The sequence below is a fragment of the Channa argus genome, chromosome 19 (assembly GCF_033026475.1).
Source record: "Channa argus isolate prfri chromosome 19, Channa argus male v1.0, whole genome shotgun sequence".
Classification (NCBI taxonomy): domain Eukaryota; kingdom Metazoa; phylum Chordata; class Actinopteri; order Anabantiformes; family Channidae; genus Channa; species Channa argus.
The window spans coordinates 14,317,773-14,345,451 of record NC_090215.1 but is presented as its reverse complement, the minus strand read 5'-3'; the positions used below and the strand labels follow the sequence as shown (position 1 = coordinate 14,345,451).

Here is a 27,679-nt window from a genome sequence, read left to right as displayed (position 1 = left end):
GAGCCTTGTGTGTGCTTCAAACCCTGTTAGTGTAAAACCCTCTCTTTTTTGTGACTTCTAACTCTTGTTTCTATCGCAGATTTAATATGGAACCATACTGAACGTTAGTCACTTTGCAAGGACAATGAGCTTAATTAAATTTTATGGACTGTTGATAATTGACCATAGCAAAAGCAATTTTCTAGCTTGATGTTGATAATATTTGTGACAGCAATCGGGATCATTAGGAAAATTGCTTTTAATATAAAGGGGTTTTATCTCGAGGTTGAAGTGTAATATGAATTTCCCTCTGCAGAGTAAGGCAGTGAATTTGTTCAGGACTTGAAGTAGAGGTCTGGGCCACTTGTGCCTTTCTTAAGACTTTGACGAAAATTCAAATTACAAGGAAATGTGCCACAAATTCTCTAAAAATACTAGTGAATGGCATTTAAAAACAAATCTGTTTTTACAAGAAGATCTTCCATGAGCCTCTTTGACTAGAGTTTTCTGAAGTCGAATAGACCTTCTTTGTATCTCTTCTCCTTGTTTCTTCTACTATATGTGTACAGTAGCAAAGCTTGTACATAGAGCAGCATAATCAAAAAACAAAGTCTTGTCAAGTACTGTTGCCATGTGGTTGGTTTCCAGCTAGCCCTCAGCTATGTGGGATCCAGTCACGTGAAAGACAGTGGGCCCATCACTTCAATGGGATGATGCACTTATCTAATTCACTGGCGAGTGAAATGCTGACTTAGCACTTTTTTCACTGGCCTGTCAGTGTCACCTTGGCGTCCATGTGGCCCATCACTCCTTCGACATGCCTGAAGGATAATTACTTCTCTCTTTCCTCTTGTCCCTCGCACACATTTTCTCTTTGCTTTCACAAATGTACTGACAATCTGTTTCACTTCTCTCCCTCACTTTGTGTGCATTCCTCTGTTTTCTGGTAAACATTAGTAACCATTCTTTGTAGCAGTCATATATCTCTCACTCTTGGCTTTCCCGCCTCTTCCCATTGTCTCAGTTTGACGAAGGAAACGCTGTTTGTGGACTGATGAATTCATAGACTTTGTGCTGTGCTGAATGAAGTGGCAGTGATGGACAGATGGCTTATGAAAAAGGCTTCTGTTTCAGCCAAGAGTGAGTTACGCCAAGCCTGAAACTGCTAGCACGCTCGCTCAGCCCATTGTCAGCCCACTGCAGTCAGCTACAGTCCATCAGCCAGAACTGAACATGGCTTGGATTGAGCAGTGATCTTCGTTCTTCAATCATGATGCAGAATGTGAGGCATACTGTGCAGAGTGGCCATGCTGCCTCGTTAAATTCTGTGCTGATGATCTGCAGAATTTGTGCCGTTTCCATCTTATTTTGTTATGAGGTGTGAATTTTAATATACACTGTATCTTATTGTTCAGATTGTGGTTAAAGGTTACAAAGTGCATAAAGTGCACGGTCATTTAAAGCATAGTTGAATTTCACACTGCCTTGGCTTTTTTTCCTTGTGCCTGAATCCCGAGTGTGAAATTTGTGCCTCACAATAAAACAACAAATTACTTTCAGGGCATGCTGCCATTTGAGACCAAAGCAAATATAAAAATGTTTTTAGGGCCAGATTTGGCCATATATTATTGCGTACAGTACAAGGGGTGTGGTTTATCATTTAAATATAAAATGCTTTCTAAGTATCAAAAATGCATGAAACCGTCCTCTCCCCTTTGAAGCCCAACAATAAAGGCAGGAAAGTCAAAGCCACTAGGAATCCCCTGAGCAATAGTACGTAGATGAAGCAAATTAAAGGGTCAGGACAATGGCACAAGGTGAAGAGAAGTGCAAATATGAGAAAAGGGGAAATTACCAGGACAAAGAATTTCTGTGTGGGCAGGCATAAGAGTACAGTGTGGTTTGGGTTAAACCACAGGAAGAAGCAGAAGCATCTGTCTCTTTGGCAGTGACTGGACGTCATTGCTCATATGCACAGCATTTATTTTCTGCATACATACATATGGAGAGTTACCTCCCATGGTGGCTAAAAAATGGAAATGAAAGCTTTGAGATCATGAAGAAATTCCCTGTTGTAGCCGCTTCATTCACATTAAGTGATTCTGACAGTTGCAGGAGGCAGCAGTGACTGATTCACAGCCTCCTGTTTAAATGTGGTAATAGCCACAGTGGTTTGTAATTTTCAAATATAATGATTGCCGTGCCACTGCCGCATGTAGAGGTCATTTGTGGTCTTACAGCAGGGACCTGTGACCAAATAAATTAATGAGTGGCGGAGAGACCACAAGGCTGTTGCCCTTTCAGTTCGTCTTTGCATCTCTCTTTTTCTGACCAATGGATGAAGGCAGTCACCTCTCACACACTGTAATTCTCCTTCCCTTTTCTGCCCTCCAAGGTTGCCAGGGAAGATTTGCAGCCCAGTAACTAGGTCTTCAGGAGTCAAAAGTCTTAAAGTAAATAAATGTTTTATTATTTGATGGCGTGTTTTTTCCCATATTGGCCCATACACAGAGGACAATGAAAGGAGACAGAGGGACATAAGTCCTTTTTTTATTGCTTGTATTCAAACTAGTGTTGTCTTTGAGGATGAAATAAATGACCTGCCAGTTTTAACCATCTCTGTAACTCAGTTTGTTGACGAGCAGTGAATACATTGAAAATTTTACCCTGCCTCATGGATCAAGGCAGTATCATACTGTGTTAGATTATTATTAGTGGCCTGTGTGTGGGCGACACATTGCTGTCAGTGTCAGCGGGTGTGGCAGCGGGTCCAATCGACGGCAGTGTCAGACAGCCGGTGGCTCTTTCTGTCGCTGTGAGTCTGTCAGTGTAGCTTTCACAGCTCCACCCGCTTCCTCTCCAGGCTCTGCAGCTCCACATTGAGAGCATCTGTGACCTGCCCCGAGAGCTCTGGAGGCTATTGTAAAACCACCTCATTAAACCATATGTGACCCTTGCACTGTTTCCTAAAAATCATGCACAGCATGGTGCTGGTTTTATTTTCTGTTGTAGCTGCTGTTTTCATTGGTGAGATTATAATAGTAATTGGACAAGATAAATGTTCTCCCGTCCAAAATTTTCTTTCCCTATCCTCCTTGGAGTCAATGGTTCAAAGGAGCTAAACTCGTGTAAACCTCTCCTCCTTGGAAAGATGTGAAGTGATATTTTGAAGTGCATGTTTCTTTTTGACCCCGTGAGGATGAAGCCATGTCATTGATTTGTCATGATAGGTACCACTGATTAGCATGTCATCCTTTGAGGTACAGTTAGTGCTCCTCAGGGAGTGATGGCTTCTTTTCACCCAGCTCATTTTAATCTGTGGTCCCACGGGCTGACACCTGACTCCTCCGGCCTCAAACAACCTTGCGGACGGTCAATGAGAGGAGCGTCATACATCAGCAAGGCCTTTAAAAAAAAAAAGAAATGGGAAATTTTGAGTAATCCTTCTGTAGGATTTAACTTTGACTAATGAGAAAGGGAAATTTTAATTAACGCTGTAATTATTCTCATTTGTCCTGTGTGCCTTTGCGATGCTCTGCTCAGATGAATGAATCACTGTTGATCAGACATTTGAGGATTTAGAACAGCTTTCACCTCAGTATCCCTCTTGCTAAGACTATGGTGAGGAGATGACGAATTAACACAGATACAGTACAACATACAATGTTACATATTGTATTTTTATCATAATTAACTTTGATTGTTTTCTCAACAAATTTATTATTGTGTCTAAGAGAGAAAATGGTGAAAGTGTATTTTCTAGTGTCTAAAGTGACATAGTTGGATGCCTTATTAATGTCAAAGTATATAAAACAGAAGCAAAAACTACCCACACTTAAGAGACAGTATTTTGGATTTTGGATTAAAAGGAAAGTCAAACATTTGATTAGAAGAATATTTTACAATGTATATGTTGATACATAAAACAAGTAGTGTAGTCTAGTCTTGACATGATAAATGCCATTTGACGTATTCTTTTGATAAGTATTTATATAATTAGAAAAAAGAAAATTAGCTTATTAATTATTTACCTCATTTGAGGTGCTTCATTTATCAGGTAGAAATACAGACTTTCTGCTACTTTTCAGCTTCTCAAATGTAAGAATCCTCTGCTTTTTAGGTTTTGAATGGTTGGATAAAACAAGTAATCTGAGGGTTTTATAAAATTTGTTTAATTCTGCAGCCAACATTGTTTTAGGCTTTTAGATATATGAAAAGGAACACAGTCCATATTCTAGTTAATGTGGTGTAATTAGCTAAGCTTCACAGCTCTTGTTGTTTAGTTTTCTCATTTTTACTGGTTGCTTAAATTTAAATTGCAAAAGGGGAATCATTTCTAGCTTCTTAAGGAAGGAATGAAGTTTGAGTGTTACTGCCTGAATTGATTTAGGGAATAAGGATTAGCTGCAACATAATACTATGCACAATAACAGTAGTGTGTAGATTTGAGTTAAGGGTTTTCTACAGCAAACAAGACAGCAAGATGTGGCACCGAATGCATTGTTCAACATCTTTAAACACATGAAAGTGGTAAAAAGAACAAAATAATGCACACAGCGGACTCATAAACAGTATTCATAAGTACATTTTGTACTAGGCCAGCACTGATCACTGCAGAGACACAACGAGCAGATGGATTGACTGTGAGGGGTAACGGAAGAAAAAAAATGAGGGGGGTGAAAGAGGAGGAGGAGAAGGAGGGGAGGGAGACAGAGAGAGAGCGGCAGAATCACTGAAGTAGGACGGGGTGGTTGTGAGAAGTAGCGTGCAGGACAAACAGTGACAGGCTGAGACACAGAGATTGAGGAAGCGGGTGCTTGCAGAACCTGAGAGGCAGCAGCAGCAGCTTCATTAGCATCAGGAGGAGAGTCGGTCACACTCAGCCACACCGGGACTCATGTAGATAAACTGCTGTTACCGCTTGTGGAGCAGCACGGGGAAGGGAGGCTATAGCCGAGGCGGAGGACAAGGCAAGAGCATGGAATAGAGGATGAGGAGCATAGCTGCCACCTGAGTCATACTGGGAGTGAGCCTCAGTACCTGCAGCGGCAGTCTGAGCACTCACCGAGGTATCAAGGAGACTGGGGCAGACAGGGGAGAGAGCTGCTGAGATTATGCGCGGGGCAGCGAGCTCCTGTGGATTCCCCGTCTTTGACAACGGCAGCAGGAGGAGCAGGAGCTGCAGCAAAACAAGGAGCTCTGACTCCAAAGCTTTTTATTTATCCAGTGGTGATGGTAGCATTTACAGCCAAGGTGTAACAGGAACCAGCTGTCGATGTAGCCACAGTGTTGAATGTACCTGTGGCCGGAGCAGTGACGGTAGCTGCAGCGCTGGTGCAAAGGTGACCACAGCTGTGCAGTTAGGTTTAGTTGTAGCAGTAGCGGGGGGGCAGTGGCTCAGGACACTGAATGACCAGTGTGGCTGATGAAGGCCACCTGGATCCGCTTGCTGAAACGAGCCAAGGGAGGTCGCGTCAAGAGCTCCGATGCCTGTGTAAGCAGATTTTGAGTGTGTTTACAAAGTGAAGGTTGGTGTTTTTGTGTGTAAATGCCCGAGTCTTGTGTAGAAAATCTGTGTGCGTCTGATGCATCTGTCAGTCTGTAGTGTTGGGGTAATTGTGGGATGATTGTGTATTGCCTGGCGACGATGTTGTTATAAGTTATGAACGTCAGGATCTGGGCAGAGGTCCATGTCACCTCCTTCTGACCCACGGGGACAGTGTTTTTAAACACACCTCAGTATGAGTTGTGACCTTTAGAACAGTGGTCCAGGTGTGTTCACCTGAGCTTTTCTATGCCAGATGTTTAGTAACTCATAACACAGAAGCTAATGTTCTGCAAATAGACAATATAGGACATTTACAGTGTATCCTAATGCGTAAGTGTCGCATTTGAAAAAATCCCCAAAATACGACCCATGGTTTAGATCTTTGTTGATGTTTTAAAAGAGACATAATGTGATGACGAGAAAAGGAGCCTATCAATATGGAGCAGTTACTGGCCTGGCTCTCAAATGAGTTATTCATATCAGGTTCAGAGTAGGGGGGATGAGAGACACAGGAGGCAACTGACAAACAGCAGTGTTTCATGTAATATGGTGGACATAAACATAAATAACCCTGTATTAGATACAATTTATCACTTGTGGCATCTCGAAGTCTGTACTCTAATATCTAGGTGGGGAAGGGGGAGATGCACGATCCTCCTATGTATGTATGTGATGGCTGAGTAATTCAAATCAGGCACAGAGTGAGGGAGGCTATTTTTAACTCAGACAGCCGAGTGTAATGGTGCAGTGACATGAATGAATGCCTTTGTGTTGGTGGCATAGTAGTGTGCAGGTAAGGATCACGGTGCCTTTACCTAAGTTAGTAAAAAAAAAATCCCTATTTTTATTCTTAAATTCAGTTTTTCTTTTTTTTTTTTGCCTAACTGAAAGTGAGTTGCGGTGATTAGAAAATAATCTGTAGTCTATGTGCAAACTTAAACAATGTTTTTCTCACGTTTTTTTTTTTTTTTTTTTTTTCCATCAGGATAAAGTTTTTTTTCAATTAGCTGTAAATGACCTGGTTATTTCTATTGTCAGAATATAGTGACCACCAGAAATCACCAGATTCATAATCTGAATTATTTTAAATATATTAAATACATTTTATGAAAATATAAATTTGTGTAAAAACCAATAGTCAGCTGATCTGATTTAAGGTATCTTGTGAGATAATCCAGCCTAGCAGTCTCTAAACCTAAATTAACTTTTTTTAAACCTCCAGATTTAATTAGCCTAGCGTAGCAGGATAGCAGTAACTGTCATTCAGTGTTTATCACATTTCTCATTGCATTAATGTAATTTTCATGGTAAATACTAGGAAGTCATAGCTGCAACACTATTTTTCCCCTCATGGTTTATGGAGAACCCAAACAGCAGAGTGCAGTGTTTTAGGTTGTCTATAACAATATGGTCTATGTCAATGATGAGATAAAATAAAAGTCTTACATTACCATTGTTACAGAGTTCATCTCTGTTTGTTTAAGTTTTCTGTAGTTACTGCTCTCTGCCTGAATGTAAAGTAGAATGGTTTGGGTTAGTGTGCACACTATGCTTTATATAACAATCACGTGCAAGCATTACTTTATCAATCATTTACGATGTGTTGTGAAAGTGTGCCTGGGGTGCTATGCTCGAGTCCACTGCACTTAGGATTGCGTAAGGTAATCTTATGTGCACTGGTATATGTGGGGCTTTTTGTTTTTGAGTTGATCTTTTGTAGACACATAACACAGAGACGTAGCAGGACCCGGGAGTCTCAAAACATTTCCCCCTACAGTTTGTCAAAGAAGGATCACAACAAATCTGCGGACGAACGGTTGAGAGAGAACTGAAGATGGAAGAGCTGCTGGAGATGTTTTATGAAGGACGGTTTGCGTCATTTGTCAAGCTTTCTCAGACAAAAGAGGAAGTGTCTATTATTTGAGACAGATCTGATCAGCTACTGTGATTTTCATAGTCTGTTGCAGGGATGTGGCTGAAGCACAATTACATACTGCACATGCCTTTGAGCTCATTCTTTCATAAACTAAACTTACTTTGTCCATTTTAACACTTCAGACTGTGTGGGTGTTAGCACATTTGAAAGTTGCACAACCTCCAAAATTGAACATTTCCTTTAAGAGAAAGGTTAGTGGTGAAATTAAGGTGTCTACAGGGACATCAAATGCCTACCACTTCTCCACTGATAACACTTGTCAGTTTTAAAGTGTGAATCCAAATGTATATAGTCAAGTTTCTGTGTATGTGTGTGACTGAGGTGTCGCTGCTTGTGTCTCTACAGGGTTCGGCCGACTCCTACACCAGCCGTCCATCAGACTCTGATGTGTCCCTGGAGGAGGATAAGGAGGCAGTGCGCAGAGAGGCAGAGCGACAGGCTCAGGCACAGCTCGACAAGGCCAAGGTTGGTACCCTCTACCCACCCGAACTAAAATCTCTCTAGCAGGAGTGTATTTAGCACAGGTAAGTCCTGCTTGGGGTTCACACTTTAAGGAGACAGACCAGTTACTGACTGCTAGTAGCCCAATAAAGCACATTCATTTGTAGGTTCAGTATACATACACAATACACACTATCACCACTGGGTTCATGCTGTTCATCCTAACTAGTAGAGGTGGGTTTAAACATTACACAACTTAAAATATGTGGTTTTAAAAATCAGCTTCCCAAAGAGCTAATTAAATTCATTTCACAGATTTGATAGACCTCCAAATGGACTTGGACTTACAGAGGGACACAGGCAGGAACCAGTTGTGTGGACAGATTAGTTCTTTAGTGGTATGCGCAAGAAATGTAGGAGAATTTGTGGTATTCAACAATTTCGTGTAGGTAAAAACACAATGCTGGTACATGAATAAGTGTGAAGAATGTCTTTGTTCACAGGGGACACAAATTATTTTTTTTCAATTTACTTTAGTGCAGAAAAGTGCAATATGAACTATTCAACATCACGGAACATCGCTGGCAGATAAACGATTATTTTTCTAATTGTCTTGATGTGACTCCTTTGTGTTTTTGTTTGTCGATTTGTGAGTGGATGCTTGAAGCATTGCAGGGTGAAATTCGTCTTGTTTGCTGAGTGAACCTTTTCCACAGAACAGACGACCTTATATTGGATGTAGATTTTGTCCTGATGAGGAAATCTCAGGAACATGGCGCCATCTCATGAACAGTTTTTCATCAGATTGAAATCTTAATTTTATGACAGTTAAGTGAGTTACGGTGAATTCCCCTTGTACTAAAAATAAAAGTACTCTTTATGCAGAATGGCTCAAATTATTGCATTATAATTACTGATGCAGTATGTGTTTATCACTTTAATGTTGCAGCTGGTAACAACTGAGCATATCTACACAACCTTACATGCTCTTTTGATCATCATGTGTTTGAAAGTGAAAATGTTCTTGAATGATGTTAGACGGACTTAATAGTTTTTAGAATTAAGGCTTATTTTTAGGTTAGTGTCCAGCTAATGATTTGAGTTAGTAGTTGTGATGGTTAGATTTACATTTAATCATTTAGCAGATGTTTTTTATCCAAAGCGACTTAGCAGGGGCAACTTGGCGCTCCGGTGTCTTGCCCAAAGACACTTTGGCATGTGACCAGCAGTTTATGGACGACTGCTCTATCAACTGAACCAGGAGCCATGATTATGGGCATTTTGTCAGTGAGTGTCCCACAAGTATAGAAGAACAAACACATGTTTGTACAGACAAACTGGTTTATTATGCTTGAATCAATAAAGGCAGGCATCACTCAAACAGTAATATAAACTTTACACTGGTCTGTTTGTTACTGTAAGATGAACAGTTGACTCTGCTTCCTATTTTGTCTCTTTTCTCAGATCTACATTTTTTTTTTCTACTTTTATAACAACAAGTAACTTTGCTTCTGTATTCTCAGTCTGGTAGAGGGCACCAGTCAGATTTCACTGAGGGGAGAACGATTAAAGAAATAGTTTCTAGATCTGAGCAATAAGATCCGTTTATTCAAGATTTCTGTGTAGCGTGACACACACATAAAGGTATCTTACTCTTGCCCTCCCTACCTCTCTGTTTCTTCAGCTTTGAAATGGTGGCAGTAAATTACATGTGTTTTTCTAACCCTGTACTAATATTAGTGGGCAGTGCTGCAGGACTGACTAGGTGTAATAGAAACAGGGTATTACAGCTGATTTCAGCGGATTTCTCCGACGAAGAAAGGGCTTTAGGGGGCTGCTGATGTGAGAGGTTAGGGGCCTCAGAGGGCTCAGCGTCACTGTTTATCGGAGCCAAGCCTCGCCTGCTCTCCTCTGCTCTGGGCCACAATTAGCAGCATATAAACAAACACATGGACGGCAGAGCAGACTTGCCTTCGCGTGACAGGAATTGCAATCAGAGCTCACTTCCCCAGAATCACTCAAATTGCTGGCACTGTTAAGATTTATGCCTTTGATCTGCGAAATAATTCGGCTATCTTCCGTGTGCATTCCGTTCTCTTCCTGCTGTACAGCTCATTGGATAACTCGTGGTGTTCTTTTTTTTTTTTGCATATTAATTCTACCAAGTGTTTGGAAAATTGATTTATTGTCTATAGCAGCTAGTTCGATCATTAGCATTGAAATTCAAAGCGTTTGGCTCTCCATCCACTCCAATAGACATTTTCCTCCTGTGGTGTCTTGGGGCAGCTTAAAAGCTGGCAAAGACTGATTATTCCAGCAGCTCTATGTTGTTATTTTCCAGAGTCACCCTCTCTGGCTCACTAATTAAAAAGATAAGTTGGCTTTATAGATAACCTAGCATAGATTACTCCCACTGGCATTTTACATGACAGATGACTAGTAAAAAATAGACTCTCTGTGGTCTGGCCACCAGCGACCGAGCAGGCTGGGGTCAGAGGAAGTGCAGACTCTGACTGTGAGCCTTTATGGGCAGTAATTCAACTGCTTCCCTGACATACCACTAATATTTGTGAGTAGCCAGGATATGTTTGCTGTCTCTAATGTTATGTACAGGATTTCTCATTCCCCTCTTATATTTCATGTGTATTTACATATACACACTATAGTCCTCTACTGATTTTATGTCAGATAAGCTAATATTTGTGTTGTGTGATGCTTCGAGGAGTGTTGTCAAGTCTGAGACATGCAGTATCAGATGTCCCCATACTGTCTTCAAATGCAAGCTCTCACAAACCAACTTCTGTCCTATTTGAATATGTGCAAGCTTTGCTCAAAAACATTTTGACCGGAATATCTCTGCATTGCTGCCAGTGCTGTTCTTTGAGTCTTTGTTATGAGAGTCTTTTGACGGCATCTCTCCACATAAACATAGGTTTTACAGCATTTTTCCACTAAAATTAGTTTGGAAAAAAACTAGCTTATAATTATATTGTTGCTTTAAAGTTACATTAAACTCGATACTGATATACTGTAGAATAGCCTCCCTTATTTTTTATTCTTCACGTGCGCTGTACTGAACCTTTACTTAAAAATGATCTCAACTTGTTGGTGTGTTTTATTTTATTGGTTGCTTAGAGAAAATCAGATTGCAGGACTACTACGATAAAACCAGTTACAACGTGCCAGATTTGAGTACACTTTGAAAGCATTTTGTAAAATCTGTGTTTTGTCCAACAAATGTTACAGTATCTTTGATCTTCGGTTCATTTGTCTCCTCGTCAGTGTGTACATTTTGCGGGTTAAATATGCTACATGTGTTTTGAGAAAACAGTGGTTTATTTTACTGGGATTTTATATCAGTGTTGTCCATCTTTTCTTCTCGTGTTATTTTATAAAATAAAACAGTTGATCAAGGCCATTTGAGGTAGACATCATTTCAATGTGTGCATTTAAACATTAATGCTCTTGGCTCAAAGCGAAGAAGTAATCTTTCATTTATAAAATGTATTGCTTAAGTTTGTACAGATTAAACAAAAAATATAGAGTAAAAGATGTTAATTATTGACCTTTAGTTGTGTTAGTATTCTGAATCTGGACAGCCAGTCTAGCTGTCTTGAGTCTTCGTGCCAGGCTTTAGCATAACCTGTCTTGGCTGTAGCTTCATTTTTCACATAGAGACATGAGAGGGTTGTTGCTTTTCCCATTGAAATCTTTACAAAGAAAATGAGCATATTTCCTAGACTGTCTTAATTAGTGCTTGTATAATGAATTTGTCACTGCATTTGTGAAAATGAAAATAGCTTTATACATTTTTAGGACTTCAGTAATAAAAAATTGTTCTACTGGAGGTAAATTACACTTCTTTAGCAGTTACTCATGGAGGGGTTATTGTACTATTATCTACTGTCACCAAAAGAAGAATTGAATTAGCGCGTACACATTACAAGATAATCTGGTGTCTTTAAATATCAATACTTTGTCGATTTCCAACATACTAAAGCAACCTTTGGCACTTATAGAAATCTTACAGCACTCGACAAATAAAGGTTCAAAGAATTCCTTTCATATCGATCCACAACATTCAAGGTGCAACAATGTGGGATTTTTGTAGCATGGGATCTTGTGTGAGGCTGTAGTGTGTTACATTTCGCATGGCAAACAGCAAGGACAGGTGTTCACTCAGTCCGTGTAAAAACAGAGAAGGCAGTATTATCTACGCATGGTGTGATGTGATACTGTGATGAGCGTCATGTGGAGTTAATTGGCTGTGGTCTTAGCGCTGCCTCCCAGGGGTCTCCGCTACACGCGGGGCTTCATTATAGCTGGTTATCTCTGTCTCATCCTTAGTTTGTCTAAATGTGTCACCTTCTTCTCTCACCTCTTCTCCACTGCTTCCTTTCTGCTCACTTTCCTCTCTCTTTATCCTTCTTCATCTTCTTCTGTTTTTTTTTATTAATTTTTCTCTTAAGCCTCCACTTTTGTCTCTCCCCTCACTCTCCCCTGTGTTATCCAAGAAGCAGGAGATGTAGATATTTTCTGCTGCAGTGTTTAGGTGATAACATCCAGTAGTCGCCTGCGATACAAGGTGGCATATTAGAACATGTACTGCATGTGTAAATGCTCACTGAGTACTGAAGTGTTATAAAAGTCTATAGAAATCTTAAGCTGATAGTCACTCCCCCATAAAAAACAGGAAAGCAGATCAGCTGGGAGGCTGAAAAGATGCAGCGATCCATGAGAGAAATGAGAGAACAAACCTAATGGACATACATGTACTAGTGGAATGGAATAATAAATGGAATTTCCTGCACTCAGTCTCAAATGCCAAGGACTCTCTGTCCTCTTCACCCTCCACCGTAAACCACACATTTGCTCACAAAGGATGAGCTTCACTGACCATTGTTGTCTTGTTGACTATCTTGAGGAGAATTCACACATCACATTCAGGAAAATCCAACCAGCCTTTGGAGCTGCTCAGGCCACAAATTGTACTTTTTTAAAAAAATCTTCCAGCTGAACCCCATATCCATTTTTTCCTCTCATTGTGCTTTCTTACATGTCCAGGTAAAAATTAAGCATGCAAGTCTACTCTTGGAGATTACTCTAAGCTGCATCCCTGATCTGTTTTTTTTTCTTCTTCTTTCTTTTTTTTGGCTTTAAGTTGACTTCTGTCATGCTCATAGCAAGTCAAAGGCAGAGCAAATGTAATCTTGTTGAGGGCATGACCATGTTGCCAACTGTTGCTGCCATCACCAGCAGGATAGCTTCAAGATTATGTCCAAAAGCATTTTTTTTGTAATTTTAAAGGGATGTGTGTCTTATGTGGGTATGTCCCAGTCTTGCAACACAAGTGTAGTTTAGAGGCTTTGTTTGCGAGCATTACATTTTTCAGAATATGATCTTATTTTATCTTCACAATGGGCAGAAGGGGTATGTTCTTGCTCTGTTCAAAGATATATGTATCTGCCAAAAAAAGATGGTCAGCAGGGTGAGATGGTTATAGTAAAGTTCTTGGAGGCACAGGAAACATTTCATTAACTGCATATATTATCTCAATGGGCTGAGAGAGGAAAGGCCAGAATTGATTCAAGACTGTGTGACTGATTTATGAACACTTTGCATGAGTGCTGTTTGTGTTACTCGTAAGCAAATAACACGAGTCCTGTTTTACAACTGTGTTTTCTGGGTAGTTTCACTGAGACATATTTTTGCAGCAACGCCTGGTTCACCATTACACAGTGACACACGTGCACAGCTGGAAGCTGCTTGGTACAACCACAGACTGACCTGTGGCCACTGAATAGCTCAATGTCACCACACTGGTGATAATGAGGAAGCAGCAAGTGCTGCTTTTCACTTGCTCCTAACAGATTCCATCCTGCTGGTGCTAGTACTAAGTCTGCTCAGTCAGGGTTATTTTTTTACACCTTTGCACAAAGACAAGAATCATGACACAATACTTTGTGAAAATAGATTTGAAAGAACAGGGAGTTTGACAGACAATTATATATTTTGCACAATGTGAATCTTTGTTTTGTTTCTTGCTTTTTTTTCCTCTTGCCAGACCAAACCAGTTGCATTTGCTGTTCGCACAAATGTCAACTACAGCCCAAGTCACGAAGATGATGTCCCTGTGCCAGGCATGGCTGTCTCCTTTGAAGCAAAGGACTTCCTCCATGTCAAAGAGGTGAGCATTTAACTTTCCAGTTTGAGATGATACTTAAGACATTGATTCTGAACACAAAAATAATGACCAGGAGGAAGGAGACTGTTCAAAACAACTATCTTTTTATAATATACTTAGAAATACAACAACGACTGGTGGATAGGACGCCTGGTGAAAGAAGGATGTGAAATCGGTTTCATTCCTAGTCCAGTGAAGCTTGAAAACACTCGTATCCTACAGGAGCAGAGAGCCAAACAGGGAAAGTTCCACTCCAGGTAAAAGGCGTCATAAATAATTCAAATTAATAAAATAAATATTGATTTCTTAAAGTGTTGATGTTCTATTGAGATCAGTGATGTTTCTTGTTTCAGTAAATTGGGAGCAAACTCATCATCTAGTTTAGGTGACGTTGTTCCTAACTCAAGGAAATCTACTCCTCCTTCGTCTGGTAAGTTGTTGCATGCCCACATTTTATATAACATCATACCCAATAAAATACCCGGTCTTTTAAACCAACTTCTAACCATTGCATCAAAGCTGAAGGTACAATTTAACAGTTTTTCACAATTTGTATTTCTACCTGCAGTAAAGTTGCCATTTATTTGTCACTTGTTTTATGGTCGTAACTGCACTTTTACATGTTTCATTTGATCTTTCTGTGTATAAACTTCATGCTGTGCCACTGTCGATGTGTTATGTAGCCCCGTTACTTGTGACCTCCTGTGTTCACCTCTGTGTGATGGTGCTCTTGTCTGTCTGTGTGCGTAGCCATTGACATAGACGCCACAGGCTTAGACCCCGAGGACAATGAGCTTCCCGTCAACCTGCGCTCCCCTAAAGCCAGTCCAAACACTGTCATGTCACCCCTAGCAAAAGAGAAACGAATGCCCTTCTTTAAGAAGGTAAACTTTGGACTACCTCGCCCTCTGTTCTTCTCTGTCCGTCCGCTCGTCTCCGACTCAAATGCCTGTGGCTGCTCGGCCTCATTCAGCGCCCGTCCTGTTTTGTCTACACCACTGTTCTTCTCCCTGGACGTGCACCCAGCCATTAGCATGCATGCCTAAACTTAACCTCTCTCTTTTTCCTCTTCCGTCTCACCACAGCTAAGCAGAAGCAGAAGTCGGTAAGTGGTGGTGTGCAGTGCATCAGCTCAGCAGAGTCTGGGGATGACCTATGTAGTCTGCATTGTACAGTACTCTATATATGATCCCCTGCAGAGACTCACCTCTCTACTGACCTCTCTCACCTTGCTCACTGCTCTTCCAGTCTTCTGTGTTGTGTTGTGTTTGTGGTAGTTTGTGTTTGTAAGTGAACTTGTGATCCTGATTTAGTGAGACCTCAGTGTGTACAGGGTTTTTTTTTTTTTTTTAAAGCTTGGCACAGATCTAAGACTTGAAACTATGGATGTCTTAATGAAAAACTCAGAAAAAAATCTTCAATCATCTTTATCATCACAAATGTCATAAGAATTGTCCAGATGTTCTGCATTAAGGATTATTGTTACCTTCAAACAGCCAGGATAATTGTTTCCATCTATTCCACTTATTTACCAGAAATACATATAGCAATCCATCTGGGATTTTAATCAACAAAGGAATATGTTTTCATTATTAAAATGCATAAGTGAATTAGCCCTATAAGTTCACTACATTTAACTTGGTTGTATTAAATCAGTTAGTTTGATTTGGACAATTATATTATCAAAAATGCTAAATCAAAATGGTGTGTTATTTCTGTCTGGCAACCTAATGTCATTAAACAATGATCTAGAATTTATAATCATGCCTTTCCCATGATAACACTGACAAAGTAATCTGGGGTTTAACTAAGGCTACTGAAAGCATTTGAGCAGAACCACATTGTCCATTAATACCCTCTTGTTAGTCAGCAGTATTGTACATCAATTCCCACAGCATCCCATGGGATGCTTGCTGACGGCAGAATGAGACAGAAAGAAAATGTTTAGAAATTGAGAGAAGAGGAAAAATGGGGGAATGGCAACACAGAGTCTACGAAAACACTCTTTATGATAATGGTCTGAGAGGGCAGCTTAAACATTAAGAGAAAAAGGCCACTTCAAAACTGGTGCTCAGCCAGATGCTTGGGACACACAGTAGCATCAGGTTCTCCTCCTTGCATTGCACACAAATTCCAATGTTTCCTAAATAAGAAAAAACCCAGAAAACGCCATTTATTCTGAGAACATGGAAATGGCACTTTCAAGAACTGTACCAAAAATAAATGTGGTGTCCTGCGTCATAAAAGTCTGCTGAAAACTTTTTATTTAAAGGAAGACGTCACAATTGAGTTAAATTCACTTATTCACTTGCCAAGTGTTACAGGAGAGGATTCGCACCACTGGTGTCTGTGTAGCAAATATGATGCTGCAGCACAGAGGCGGTTATCTTAGCACAAAAGTAAACAAACAATATAGGATTATATTTTCTACTTTGTTCACAACTAGTTGTTTCCTCCTGTTTTCATTCTTTTGGCTAAGCTAAGCTAAGCGTCTGGTGGCTAAAGCTTCATACTCATTATCAGCATAGTTTCTGTCCAATCCGACTCCAGGCAAGAAAACATAAGTGCATTTTCCAAAAGTTGATGTTTTTTTTTTTTATTTATGACTAGTTTTTACCACATACAGGATAGACTTTGGGGACAGGGGTTTATCGTCACAACTGGGGGGAACTAAACTTTTAAAATCAAAAGCTATGCAAGTCATTACATAGCAAATTAAAAATTATTTTCAGTTGGCCGTTAAAAGCTAAGGCTGTTACACATACTGCTCTGTGTACCAACAGTAATGAGTAAGTTTTTTTAACCTTTGTCCTAATTTCCCCAGTTTTTCAGTCTTAGCTTCTGTTGATCTACTGTGACTTCTTTCCCTTTTCTGACTAACGTTTCCTGTTATGATTCCCTGTTTACCCAGTGACATCAGAACCATGATATGAGACAAGAACCATCTATGAAAATTGGACTTGAAATTGCTTAGAAACAAATTTATTATTTATTAAAAAAAAAAAAAAAGCTTGCATGTGCTGAGCTGTCCTGTCTCATGGTTCACAATGTACCAGTGCTTTAAGTGGTCTTGTTCATTGTTGTTTCAACCCCTATAATGATTTGTGGTAGTGTTTACTTTCGTCTCCATAAATGTCTCCAGTTTAACTGTTTTTCTTCTCCACTTTAAAGACGGAACACATTCCTCCGTACGACGTTGTGCCTTCCATGCGGCCCGTAGTTCTGGTTGGACCGTCACTGAAGGGCTACGAGGTGCGTCAAAGCATTTGCATGTCAGAAACAACATTGTCTTTGTTGTTCTTCTGGGAATTTACAAGCGAAATGTTTCTTACAACTGTTTTATCTTGTGAATTTTCAGGTGACAGACATGATGCAAAAAGCACTGTTTGACTTTTTGAAACATAGATTCGAGGGAAGGTGAGTTCCCTTGTGACCTTACAAAGTCCAAGCTCTCATCCAGCTCCCTTCTTCATTCTTCTCTCTCCGACTCTTTAGGTTGGTATTTATCTGTCTCCTGAGGTTACCCGAGGGAGTGTGTAACAAGTTTGTTTGGCCTAGAGATGTGTGCTGCTGCTTTAAATAGTCCCTCTCTATGTCCTTAATAGGCCATAGTAGACCCTAGAGTGGAGCAGGATTCTCCTCACTCAATGCCGAGTCTGTCCACCCATCTAGAAAGAGAGAAAACTTACACAATGCTAAGACTCCATCAGCAGCTCCAGAGAATACTGTTTATTCCAGTCTGAGCTCTGTTCTTTAAACATGGATTAACTAATCCAAACTAACATGTTCTTCATAAGCTCCTGCTAATTCTCATCCATCTAATTTAGTTCTTCAAATGCAGTTAGAGGATTGATGTGTCAGTCTTACATGATCCTGGATAACAGTGCACTTCTATGTTGCACTGGGAAACTCTCAACATTCACTGGGGCAACAGACCCATGGGCATTTTCGACATTGTTGCTGCTTTTTTTTACCACCTACATTCTGCTCTACAGTGTTTCCACAGTTCCTTCATCATTATACAATTAGTTAAGTGGGTTATTGAGTGAGGTCAAATACTGAGTGCACAGTAATGAATGCAGACATAGTTGTTGGTGTAAAGCATCCAGTTTGCTGTTGTTACTTTGTGTGCTTCTGGTCGAATGTTTTAAGACGCCTCCATATTTCCAGTTTTAAGCACATGAAGACTACCATATATATTTATGCCCAGGCGTAAGGCATAGAACTAATGAGCAGTAGGACACGTTTGACCCTTCAAAGTTAATACCTTTTGCAGACACAACAGCCGGAGTTTCCTCAGGTGGCCTTTGATGGTGTAGGGAGGTGTACTCACTTTGACACTTTGATTTTATGGCAATTCCTCCTATTTTTAAGGTTATAAACTTTGTCTCCCTTAGTACTTTTAAAGCTTTCAAAGCTTCATTTAACTCTGTTACTGCAGAAAAGCTGTAGGCTGCTGCCTATTCATTATGTGATCCCATTATTTTCATAACCTAATAATTTTTACACCTAGAAGTTTACCGCTTACTTTTGTACAATGAAAGGGGTTTTACTGGCTTTAAATTGCTTAAGGTTGGATACAAAATTTAAAAATTGGACTCTTTCCTTTGAAAAGGACCCTTTTATATAGTGTATACATACTCATGATCTTCGTTTATTTCATAAATTCAGCTGTAATTATGTATGTACAGAGTGCAAAACTACTACTTCTTTGAGCTTATTTTAAAACTTGATATATATGTGTTGATCTAATTATTGGTCCTAATCAAATAAAGCCAAGTGAGGAAACCCTATTCTTTTCTCCGTCTCCCGATATCCTACAGTTATCCTACATCATATTTAGCATTTACTGCTTTTCCTCTCCTTAATTTTTAGTACATCCCTTCTTATCTCAAAGAAATCAACATAGTAGTATCTGTTTAACCACCTGTTATTCTTGTCCCTTGTCTCAGAATATCAATCACTCGCGTCACGGCAGATATCTCTCTTGCTAAACGCTCAGTCCTCAACAATCCCAGCAAGCACGCCATCATCGAGCGCTCCAACACACGCTCAAACTTGGGTAAGTTTGGGCTTGAAATCACAGCAGTGCCTGGGAACATCTGTTGTTTTGATTCATAATGTTTTCAAGGAGACCAGCCTATGTGGAAAAGGAAGGAAACCATTAAAGAAACTCTTGACAATGGTAATGATAAGTGCCAGAGTGGCCTTGGCAGCTTTTTTTCCTTGTTAGGAATGAAAGATAGCATGAACACACAATAACAAGTCCAAGAACCGCTGTGATTTGACTGAGGTGGATATGAATTTCGATGTGATTGGAACAGATTCCTGAGTCAAAGAGGTGACAAGGCTAATCTTTGCTATGTATCAACAGAAGCATGAGTCGGCAGCCGTAGCAAAGAAAGACGGTCATAGGAAAGCAACTGCTGGAGGCAAAAAGTGCATTATATGTCCATTTCTGGGATTACACAGAAGTTGATGATTTGACATAATGCTGTCTCAAAAGTTTGAGTGGTGCTGTGCCTGTAAGAAATTTAAATAAGCTTTAAGGCAATAGGTTCATTTAATCTAGTCTTATTTAATGATGCATTAGGAGTGAGAGCCTGAAGCTAAAATCTTTTTACATTAAGTGAATGCCAATTGGAGTCTGTTTATTAATCTTACTCTTCAAATATATCTATCTTAATATATCCCTTTCTGTTCTCCTCAACCTAAATGTATATATATGTTCATGCCAAATAAGCAGGCTTTCTGCATTTGTTTTAGTTGTGAACTGACTTTTCATGATTCGTCTAAACTGACACTGGCCTAACACTGAATTACTTCTGCTGGAAACAAGTTAAATTATCTAACCCATCAGGCATATTTTAGCAGGAAAATCAGAATTTGTGACTCAGTCATCATCTAAATGAGCTGTTAGGTTGGAATGTTTTCATGTTATCAGTTTACTTCAGACTTTGTCGTGACTGCAAGTCATGAAGCTTAGCCATGATTGTGCTCAGTTTGGGACTTTGCCCTGCTGTGATTTGCAGGATTGTTTGTGCAGTCACGTCGTCATCTGTTGGAGTGGGGGTTGTGTGATGTAACAGTCACTGTTAGCAGTAAAGCAACATGGCTCGCTGTTTTTCAGAGCTATTGGTCTCTTAATCTTGCAGTCAGGTTAATCAAACCACATCTAGTACGTAACTATATGTGTGTTTATGACACAGAACGTTACGAGGGGCTTCAGGGTAAAAGCATGAAATGTAAAGTAAGCATAATATACCAGACTTCTAAAAGAAAATATCTGACTGAACCAGTTTCCATTAGGGAAAAAGTGGAAGTGACCATGGACAGCTTGCAGTCGTAAGACGTAATGACTTGAAAATAAATAAAAAGCATGTTGTTAAGTTTTATTATGGCCTGAGCAATAAAGTTAAAACCCATCAATCATTTCCTTCCATGTTGACATACAGTATATCACTACTAACTGTGTTCGTAGGAAAGAACTGGGTGCTGTGTCTGATTATAGTTTCTTTTTAGCATTAGTCAATGTGTTGTTATTTATATCTCTTTGGATGGCTACACGAACACAACCTTGAATGTTCATGTTATTAACTTCCTTCCTCAGTGCATGATTTGTACACAATTTCTCCCTTGTTAGTACTGATAGCCTTTTTTATACATCTTACCAAAAGATTGTAGCTATAATTAGCTTAATTACCCTCAGTCTAACAACATTCATGTATAAAACTATCAAACATTGTTCATTTATATAGTTTTGACATGAAGCTTGTTGTCTTATTTCTAAAAAGGGGAATTTTGGTTTTCAGCCAGGTGAATGAAAACAAGTCTCAAAACACAGTAAAACACAGACCTATAACTGCCACAATCTGCAACTTCCCTGAAAACAGAGGAGGGAAATTCAGAGCAAGTTAGCGCCGCAGACCACCAAAGGCCTGAAACATTTCTCGAGTTCAGCCAGTAAACGTTATGACAAGGGATTAGCAGGCCCACAGCCACTGGAACAAAGAAGGATTTAGTCCTTTTAGTCCTTGCAGCAGGAACGCTAAAATGATTACCAGATGAAAGTAACTTAAACTCTCAAAGGATGATATCGACAAGTCCGAATAACAAAAGCACAAAATGTTGTTTTTAACATCAATTCTTGAATTGATTAAAACAAACATGTAAATTTGTGAGTTTAGCTTTGCCGGTTAAGGATTTTGTTACATTTGGTCAAAGACTAGCTGAATTCCCTTGTTTCCATTTTTTAATGCTAAACTAAGCTAATCAGCTGCCGGGAATCAGTTTTATATTTTCTGTATAAACACAAGATTGGCATTGATCATCTCGGCTAAATCTTGGCAAGAAAACAAAGCATATGTCACAGACAGCTGAATTGTACAGTAACGTGATATGATGATGTTATGGCACAATTCATCTGAAACACAATAGAAAATAATGAATTCCCAGGGCTCTGGGATCTGTCAGTAGAACTATACAGCGAGGCTCATATAACTTAACTTCAACCCCAACTGTTTCTTTTTCTTCAGCTGAAGTACAAAGTGAGATCGAGCGCATTTTTGAACTGGCACGGACGTTACAGCTGGTTGTTCTGGATGCTGACACCATCAACCATCCCTCACAACTGGGAAAGACTTCCCTCGCCCCCATTATTGTCTATGTCAAGATCACCTCTCCAAAAGTGAGTAAAACATATTTAATTCAATGCTGATGAATGCAGTCAGTATGACATACATGATATGTGAAAGACAAATAATCAGTGGCAAACAATTTAACAATTAATGATAAAAGCGTAGGTGATGCTGCTTTGACTTTCTTACACATTTTAGTCGGATCCACTGGTTTATAAGCATATCTGGCTTGTTGTGGTGTCTTGTCACTGCTCATCTTGTTTTGCTGTAACTGAGCTGCTTCCTTGCTGTGACTTTATATAAAGCGTGTCAGACGTGACTGCTCGTTTGAAGGCGAACAAATGCGTGAAGGGACTGAATCACCAATGTGACCTTCAGCATGTTTTAAAAAAAGGCTCATGACTCACTGATCAATGAAAAACACATGGAAAATACGAAGAAGCGTAGCTAAGAGGTACAAGCCTTAAACCAAAGTGGCAACAGTGTGACTTACACTGTTGCAGTGGGATGAACAGTTTACCACCTGTGCCCATAATTACATCCTTATGCCATATCATATAATAATACTGACCAGGTTTTAATAAAACTGTTTACTCGGATCATTCACTGTCACCGTTAAACAAAAAATATATTCATTGTTGCAGTGTAAACACAATGGTTTGGTTTGCACAGACAGTCATACACTTGGGCAGATGACAAACTTTATGTCACAAATACCGACGCAGGCATCCAGACGTGGAAAGCATGACTTGGCACTACTTTGACTGCTTTAAATACAGTTACATAGTTTAGTCCAGAGGTTCCCAACTTGGAGGTTTTATCCCTTGAAGTGGGTCACAAGATAAATCTAAAGGGTCATGAGACGAATCCTTGGGTTATTATAACGCTCATATAAATATAGAACCTAAATAAAATACAGAATTCCCCCAGTAGCGCAGTAGGACATAGTGGAAATATTACACTAAAGAACTCAACTAAACACTTTGAGTCCTCAGTTCACGGTCTAAGGGCTTTAGGTTTTGTCCAAAACAAAACATCCATGACCTTGTTGCCTCATGTCTTCATTTGCCTTCAGGTGCTGCAGCGGCTCATCAAGTCCAGAGGCAAGTCTCAGGCCAAACACCTCAATGTCCAGATGGTGGCTGCTGACAAGTTGGCTCAGTGTCCTTCTGTAAGTCTCCTCAAGAGGCCTGACTTGAATCCAAAGTTTAAAATAGCCCAGAGCTTTGTACTGATGGCTTTTGGCTCTGGGTTGTAGCTTTGAGTATATCTGAATTCAGATTTATTTTAATTTTTTTGTTCATTCCTGCCAGTTTTTTTCAGAGAATGAATCAAGCGCCTTGCGTTTGTTAAAGTGCAGGCTTAATTTAATTCTAATAGGAGTTCTAACAGTTACTTTCAGTTACTTTACAACTGTTTAAAATGCTGTTAGAGCACTTTTTAATGTGCATTCTAAGATATTTTGTTACTTGATAATTACTTTAGTGATTAGCCAGTTGTGGGATTAGTCAATCAAAATACTATTTGCGTCTATTTTTTGAATATTCATAAAAGTAAATGATTTCTTCACAAATTATTTTGAGACGTTAGAATGTTTTGCTATCGTGAAATTGTGGTACAGCGCAATCATGTGTTTTTGTTTTTTTTACCTCACCATGTTTCCATTCACTTTTTTTTATTAATGGCATCCTTTCCTCCTTTTTCAGGAAATGTTTGACATCATCCTCGATGAGAACCAGCTGGAGGATGCATGTGAGCACATGGCTGATTATCTTGAAGCCTACTGGAGAAGCACTCACCCCACCAGCTGCAACCCCCACGACCCACCTCTAACAAGCCCAGCCCCGGTCTCTGGTGTGCAGGTACAAGTGCTGGGCAGACTTACAGCCAGTGGAGGCCATATAGAGGGTGGGGACAGCCATATTGAGGAAAACCCTACTATTACAAAAAGGAAATCCATGTAGTGTATTTATTAAAATTCTACAGACATTTAAAAATTCCTTTAAGCTATTTTAGGAGTAAAAAGTCAATGTCTTAGTGGGAAAAAAATCTTGTCTACATGTAGGTTTAGTGGTCTGTTTCCTAGTTTAAAAAGTGTTTTCATAACAACAATTTATATACCTGGCTTATTAGAGTTAATGTGACATGCTGTATGCTAGTGTGTAATTTTTGTATAATCTGCCCTCTCTCCATCCATTGCCATCACAATGGGAAATGTAAGGCTGAAAATGAGGAAAACCCTGATAATGATGAGGAGCAGGAGTGAGCTTAACATATGATTGCTAGTGTGGTGAGTGTGGTCACGCCCTCAGATAAAGGTTTTTAAGACATCCTGAGTCTGCCTTGGTCTTGAAAACTGAATCAAAACAATAAAATACTGAAAAAAAAAAATCAAGTTTGGACCAAGGACCACAGTCAACCTTCAATAGATAGTTGACAAGCATGCGTGTGTGTGTTCAAGTATGACATTTCCTGTGTGTGAGTGCTAGTGTATAGTTTATACAATATGTGCAAGTACAAAAAAACCACTACACATCTGGAAGAAGCAAGAAATATACCAGAATCCACAATTGTGATGTTTTGTTTGTGTGTGTTTGCAGTGCCTCTTCCTGCTCTCTGTCACACTGCTGACTGACTGTATTTTACTCTTTTCAGGGCAGCACTGCAGAGCAGAAGGGAGACAAGGCTTTAGTGGAGAGGAAGGGCTCCAGAGAGGATCACCAGCACCATCATCACCATCACCACCAGACCCAGGACCAGGCTGACACGGATGGAGAGGCTGAAGGGGAGTGCACTGAGGAGGAGAGGCCCCAGAGGACAGAGTCCACCAGGAAAGCCCAGCACATCCACCACCGGTCGTCTTCCACTAGGACTGAGCACCCCAACCACCATCACCACCACCATCACCACAGCAGTCGGGCCAGGGGCCTCTCACGGCAGGAGACTTTGGACTCTGAGACCCCTGAGAGTCGAGAGAGCCGAGAAAGTCGAGAGAGCAAGGACTCCGCGTATATTGAGCCATGCACTCAACACCTCCACCAGGAGGAGGAGGACGACGAAGAAGATGAAGATCTAGGGGAGGGGCATCCCCAGCAGCAACAGCGTTACGAGCTGCTGCCCCACCGGGACCACAATCACCATCACCACCACCACCATCACCGTGGTGGCGCTGGCGAGGCCGGCCAAAGCGTGGGACTCCACCGCTCCAAAGAGCGTGAACAGGACCATAACGAACGCAACAAGCAGCGCTCTCACCATCACCACCGGCCGGCCCGAGACCACCACCATCACTACTACGACCGAGAGGGGGAGGTGGCTCCTAAAAAGAGGGGTGATGCAGGGGAATGGGCCAGAGACTCCTACATCCACCAGTGACAGACCAAATCTCTCCAGAAGCTCATTTGGAACCACTTTGTTTTCTCATTGTGCTGCTATACTCCAAGACAAACCATTCTATTTATATAAACTTCCGTTGTAAATGCTGTTGCATCTTTTTCAGTGGCAAGATTTTGATGACATAGATACAATTATATAAATATATAAATAAATGTATGTGTGTATCTATGCATAGACGTTGTTTATGTGTGGATATGCATGAATATTCTCAGATATGCATATTTTAAACCTGTGTTTGATAAAGCATGACACAAAAGCAGAATTTTTTTTTCTGTACTGAGCTGTGCTTTCTGTGATTAGCATTTTTTTAATTGTTTTTATTATTATTATTATTATTATTATTATTATTATTATTATTATTATTATTATTATTATTATTATTATTATTATTATTGTTTTGCTTGCTAGCACTTGAACCATTTGTTCCTTTAGACTACTGTTAGGGTTGACTAATAAGGGTTGACTAACCAAGTTAATTTGATGCATTCTTTTCAGAGGTCTTTGTTTAGAAGCTTAGTTTGGTACATTGGGAAATGTGCTCTCTTGTTGAGAGTTATACAAAGATGCCGGTTTATTAAGTACGCCGATTCAGTTCAATTTAGCTTGTGTTCAAACATTTTTAGAGAAGTGTTGATTCAACTTTTTGTTCAATGGAGGCCGCACTGCTGGCTGGTACGTGTTACTTTGTCCCCTCGTTTATATAATTGAGCCGAGGCTGAACGTCTCTTTGTGTGCTCATATTTCAACAGCACCTCAAACCACTGTGCATCTCCCAAAAAGATCATACAGTTGAAGCAACACTTTTCTAAATCAGTTTTAGCAAAAAACTGGTTGATTTGTTGTAGAATCATTACATTACACAGCATTGGTTTTCAGCTGGGTTTTATTAATAAACTGGCAACTGAGCCTAGGTGAGAATATTGATACCACTTATATGTGAAACTTAAGCTAACAGTTTTGGATCTTAGCTTAGACTAGGAGCATCTTGTCTAAATCTCACCCCTAGGCACCTCTAGACCTCACTGAATAACATGCTGTATTGTGTTTATCTTAACTTTAGATTAGGCTGCTGTTGTAATTAGCTTCATATTTACCAAACAGAACCAAGAGGTATCGATCTTCTCATCCAGATCTTGACAAGACAGTTCATCGGTATATTGCCCAAAGTGTCAGACTACTCCCATCATTAATTGCTCAGTTTCTTTTCTAACTCTGCATCCACGGATTTAGACATTTGGTTTTATCGGATTTATGCCTCAGATGAGGTGCACCTTAGTCTTGCCTTACAAGACAAATGAGTTCTACAGTAACTTCCTCTCTTACATGCAGTACTGTTCTTTCTATGGGTCCAGAAACATTTTATAACATTGATACACCCTCTATTCTACACTTCTACTAATTCACAATAGTTTCAAGTGAAAGACGTTTGATATGACTTTGAAACTTACTGTAGGTCTACTACCAAAACTCAATGAAGGTTCATCTTTTATTAAGTCTGAGCCCTTTTTTCCTAACAACTTTCGTTTAGTTCCCATTTCCTATTAGAATCTCTATTTCAGGATATTTCTTCAGTATGTTCCTCACTGCAAAATGAATGTTTACCAGAGGATGTTTTCTGCATTTTTGCCATTTGCATCGTCCCCTGACTAAAACACAGGATCTGTGTAATGTGAAGTGATAGTGTCTTATGTTTGACACCCCAATTTTAAGCTTGATGAAGTTAAACTCTCACAGATATCATGTATTTTGTTCATGATACTGAAGGAATTCACCATTGACTCCATGCACCTCTGTTTACAAAATCCCATCCCTTCACTTTCTTTGATTTTGCCTGACAATTGTAATAAAAAAACTTCTCCATTTCTATGCTACGTTGGTAGCACTACAGATTTTTTTTATCAGTGTACATGTGTATGTACATAATGCATAAATATAAAGAATAAAGTTGGCAACAACAGACTGACACAGGGAAAGAAAAATTTGATGTGTGCTTTGTCAGAAAACCCAGACAGAGGAGGGAAGTTGTGTCTATAAATAGTCACTTGAAACTCTACTGAAAAATTGAGGTAGACTGAGTTGTCATGACAACATCGACTGAGGGGATGCATCTATTAAAGGAAGCTGCTTCTTCACACACAGATGCCTCCAAAACAAACAAGCACACCCACAGATTCAGCTGATTTGATCAGAGATTTAAAGAAAAAAAAATCTGCGCTGCAGTGACTAGAACAATTTTAATCAGCAGTACAGTAAAGTGCACAGACGAATGCACAAGGAGGTAAAGTGGTGACATTTGATGACAGATGTGTGAATGTATTATTAAGGCTCTAATGTTGTTTTTTGTTGTTTTTTCCAGGAAAATTAGAGATGAGGTCAATGCAAAAGTCCAGAAAATTACACTCAGACAGATAATTCAATTTACACTGAATAAATTAGTAGATACACTCTGCTTTAAGTTGCCCTATTGAGCATCCAGAACTACTAAATGAAAACATTAATGACTTTAACTCAGTGGAGGCCAGTGTTTACAGTAAACTATGAATAACAAAACTAGTGCT

General features: G+C 39.8%; 1 protein-coding gene across 9 annotated transcripts in view; it reads left to right on the top strand.

Moving 5' to 3' along the window:
• cacnb2a (calcium channel, voltage-dependent, beta 2a) overlaps window positions 1–27,100 on the top strand; it is a 57,454-nt gene extending 30,354 nt beyond the window's left edge. For 5 of the 9 annotated variants that reach the window (XM_067485790.1, XM_067485791.1, XM_067485793.1 and 2 more), the window contains 12 exons: window positions 7,809–7,928; window positions 13,969–14,091; window positions 14,209–14,345; window positions 14,442–14,518; window positions 14,839–14,972; window positions 17,260–17,340; window positions 17,447–17,505; window positions 19,041–19,150; window positions 21,624–21,775; window positions 22,801–22,896; window positions 23,432–23,587; window positions 24,381–27,100. In XM_067485790.1, the coding sequence (XP_067341891.1) occupies window positions 7,809–7,928; window positions 13,969–14,091; window positions 14,209–14,345; window positions 14,442–14,518; window positions 14,839–14,972; window positions 17,260–17,340; window positions 17,447–17,505; window positions 19,041–19,150; window positions 21,624–21,775; window positions 22,801–22,896; window positions 23,432–23,587; window positions 24,381–25,100 (1,965 nt within the window). In that variant the 3' untranslated portion in view covers window positions 25,101–27,100. Of the gene's footprint in view, window positions 1–4,703; window positions 5,474–7,808; window positions 7,929–13,968; window positions 14,092–14,208; window positions 14,346–14,441; window positions 14,519–14,838; window positions 14,973–15,173; window positions 15,194–17,259; window positions 17,341–17,446; window positions 17,506–19,040; window positions 19,151–21,623; window positions 21,776–22,800; window positions 22,897–23,431; window positions 23,588–24,380 lie in introns of those variants that run through there. The other 4 variants (XM_067485796.1, XM_067485795.1, XM_067485797.1 and 1 more) reach the window with 3 other exon arrangements.
• Window positions 27,101–27,679: the final 579 nt, after the last annotated feature.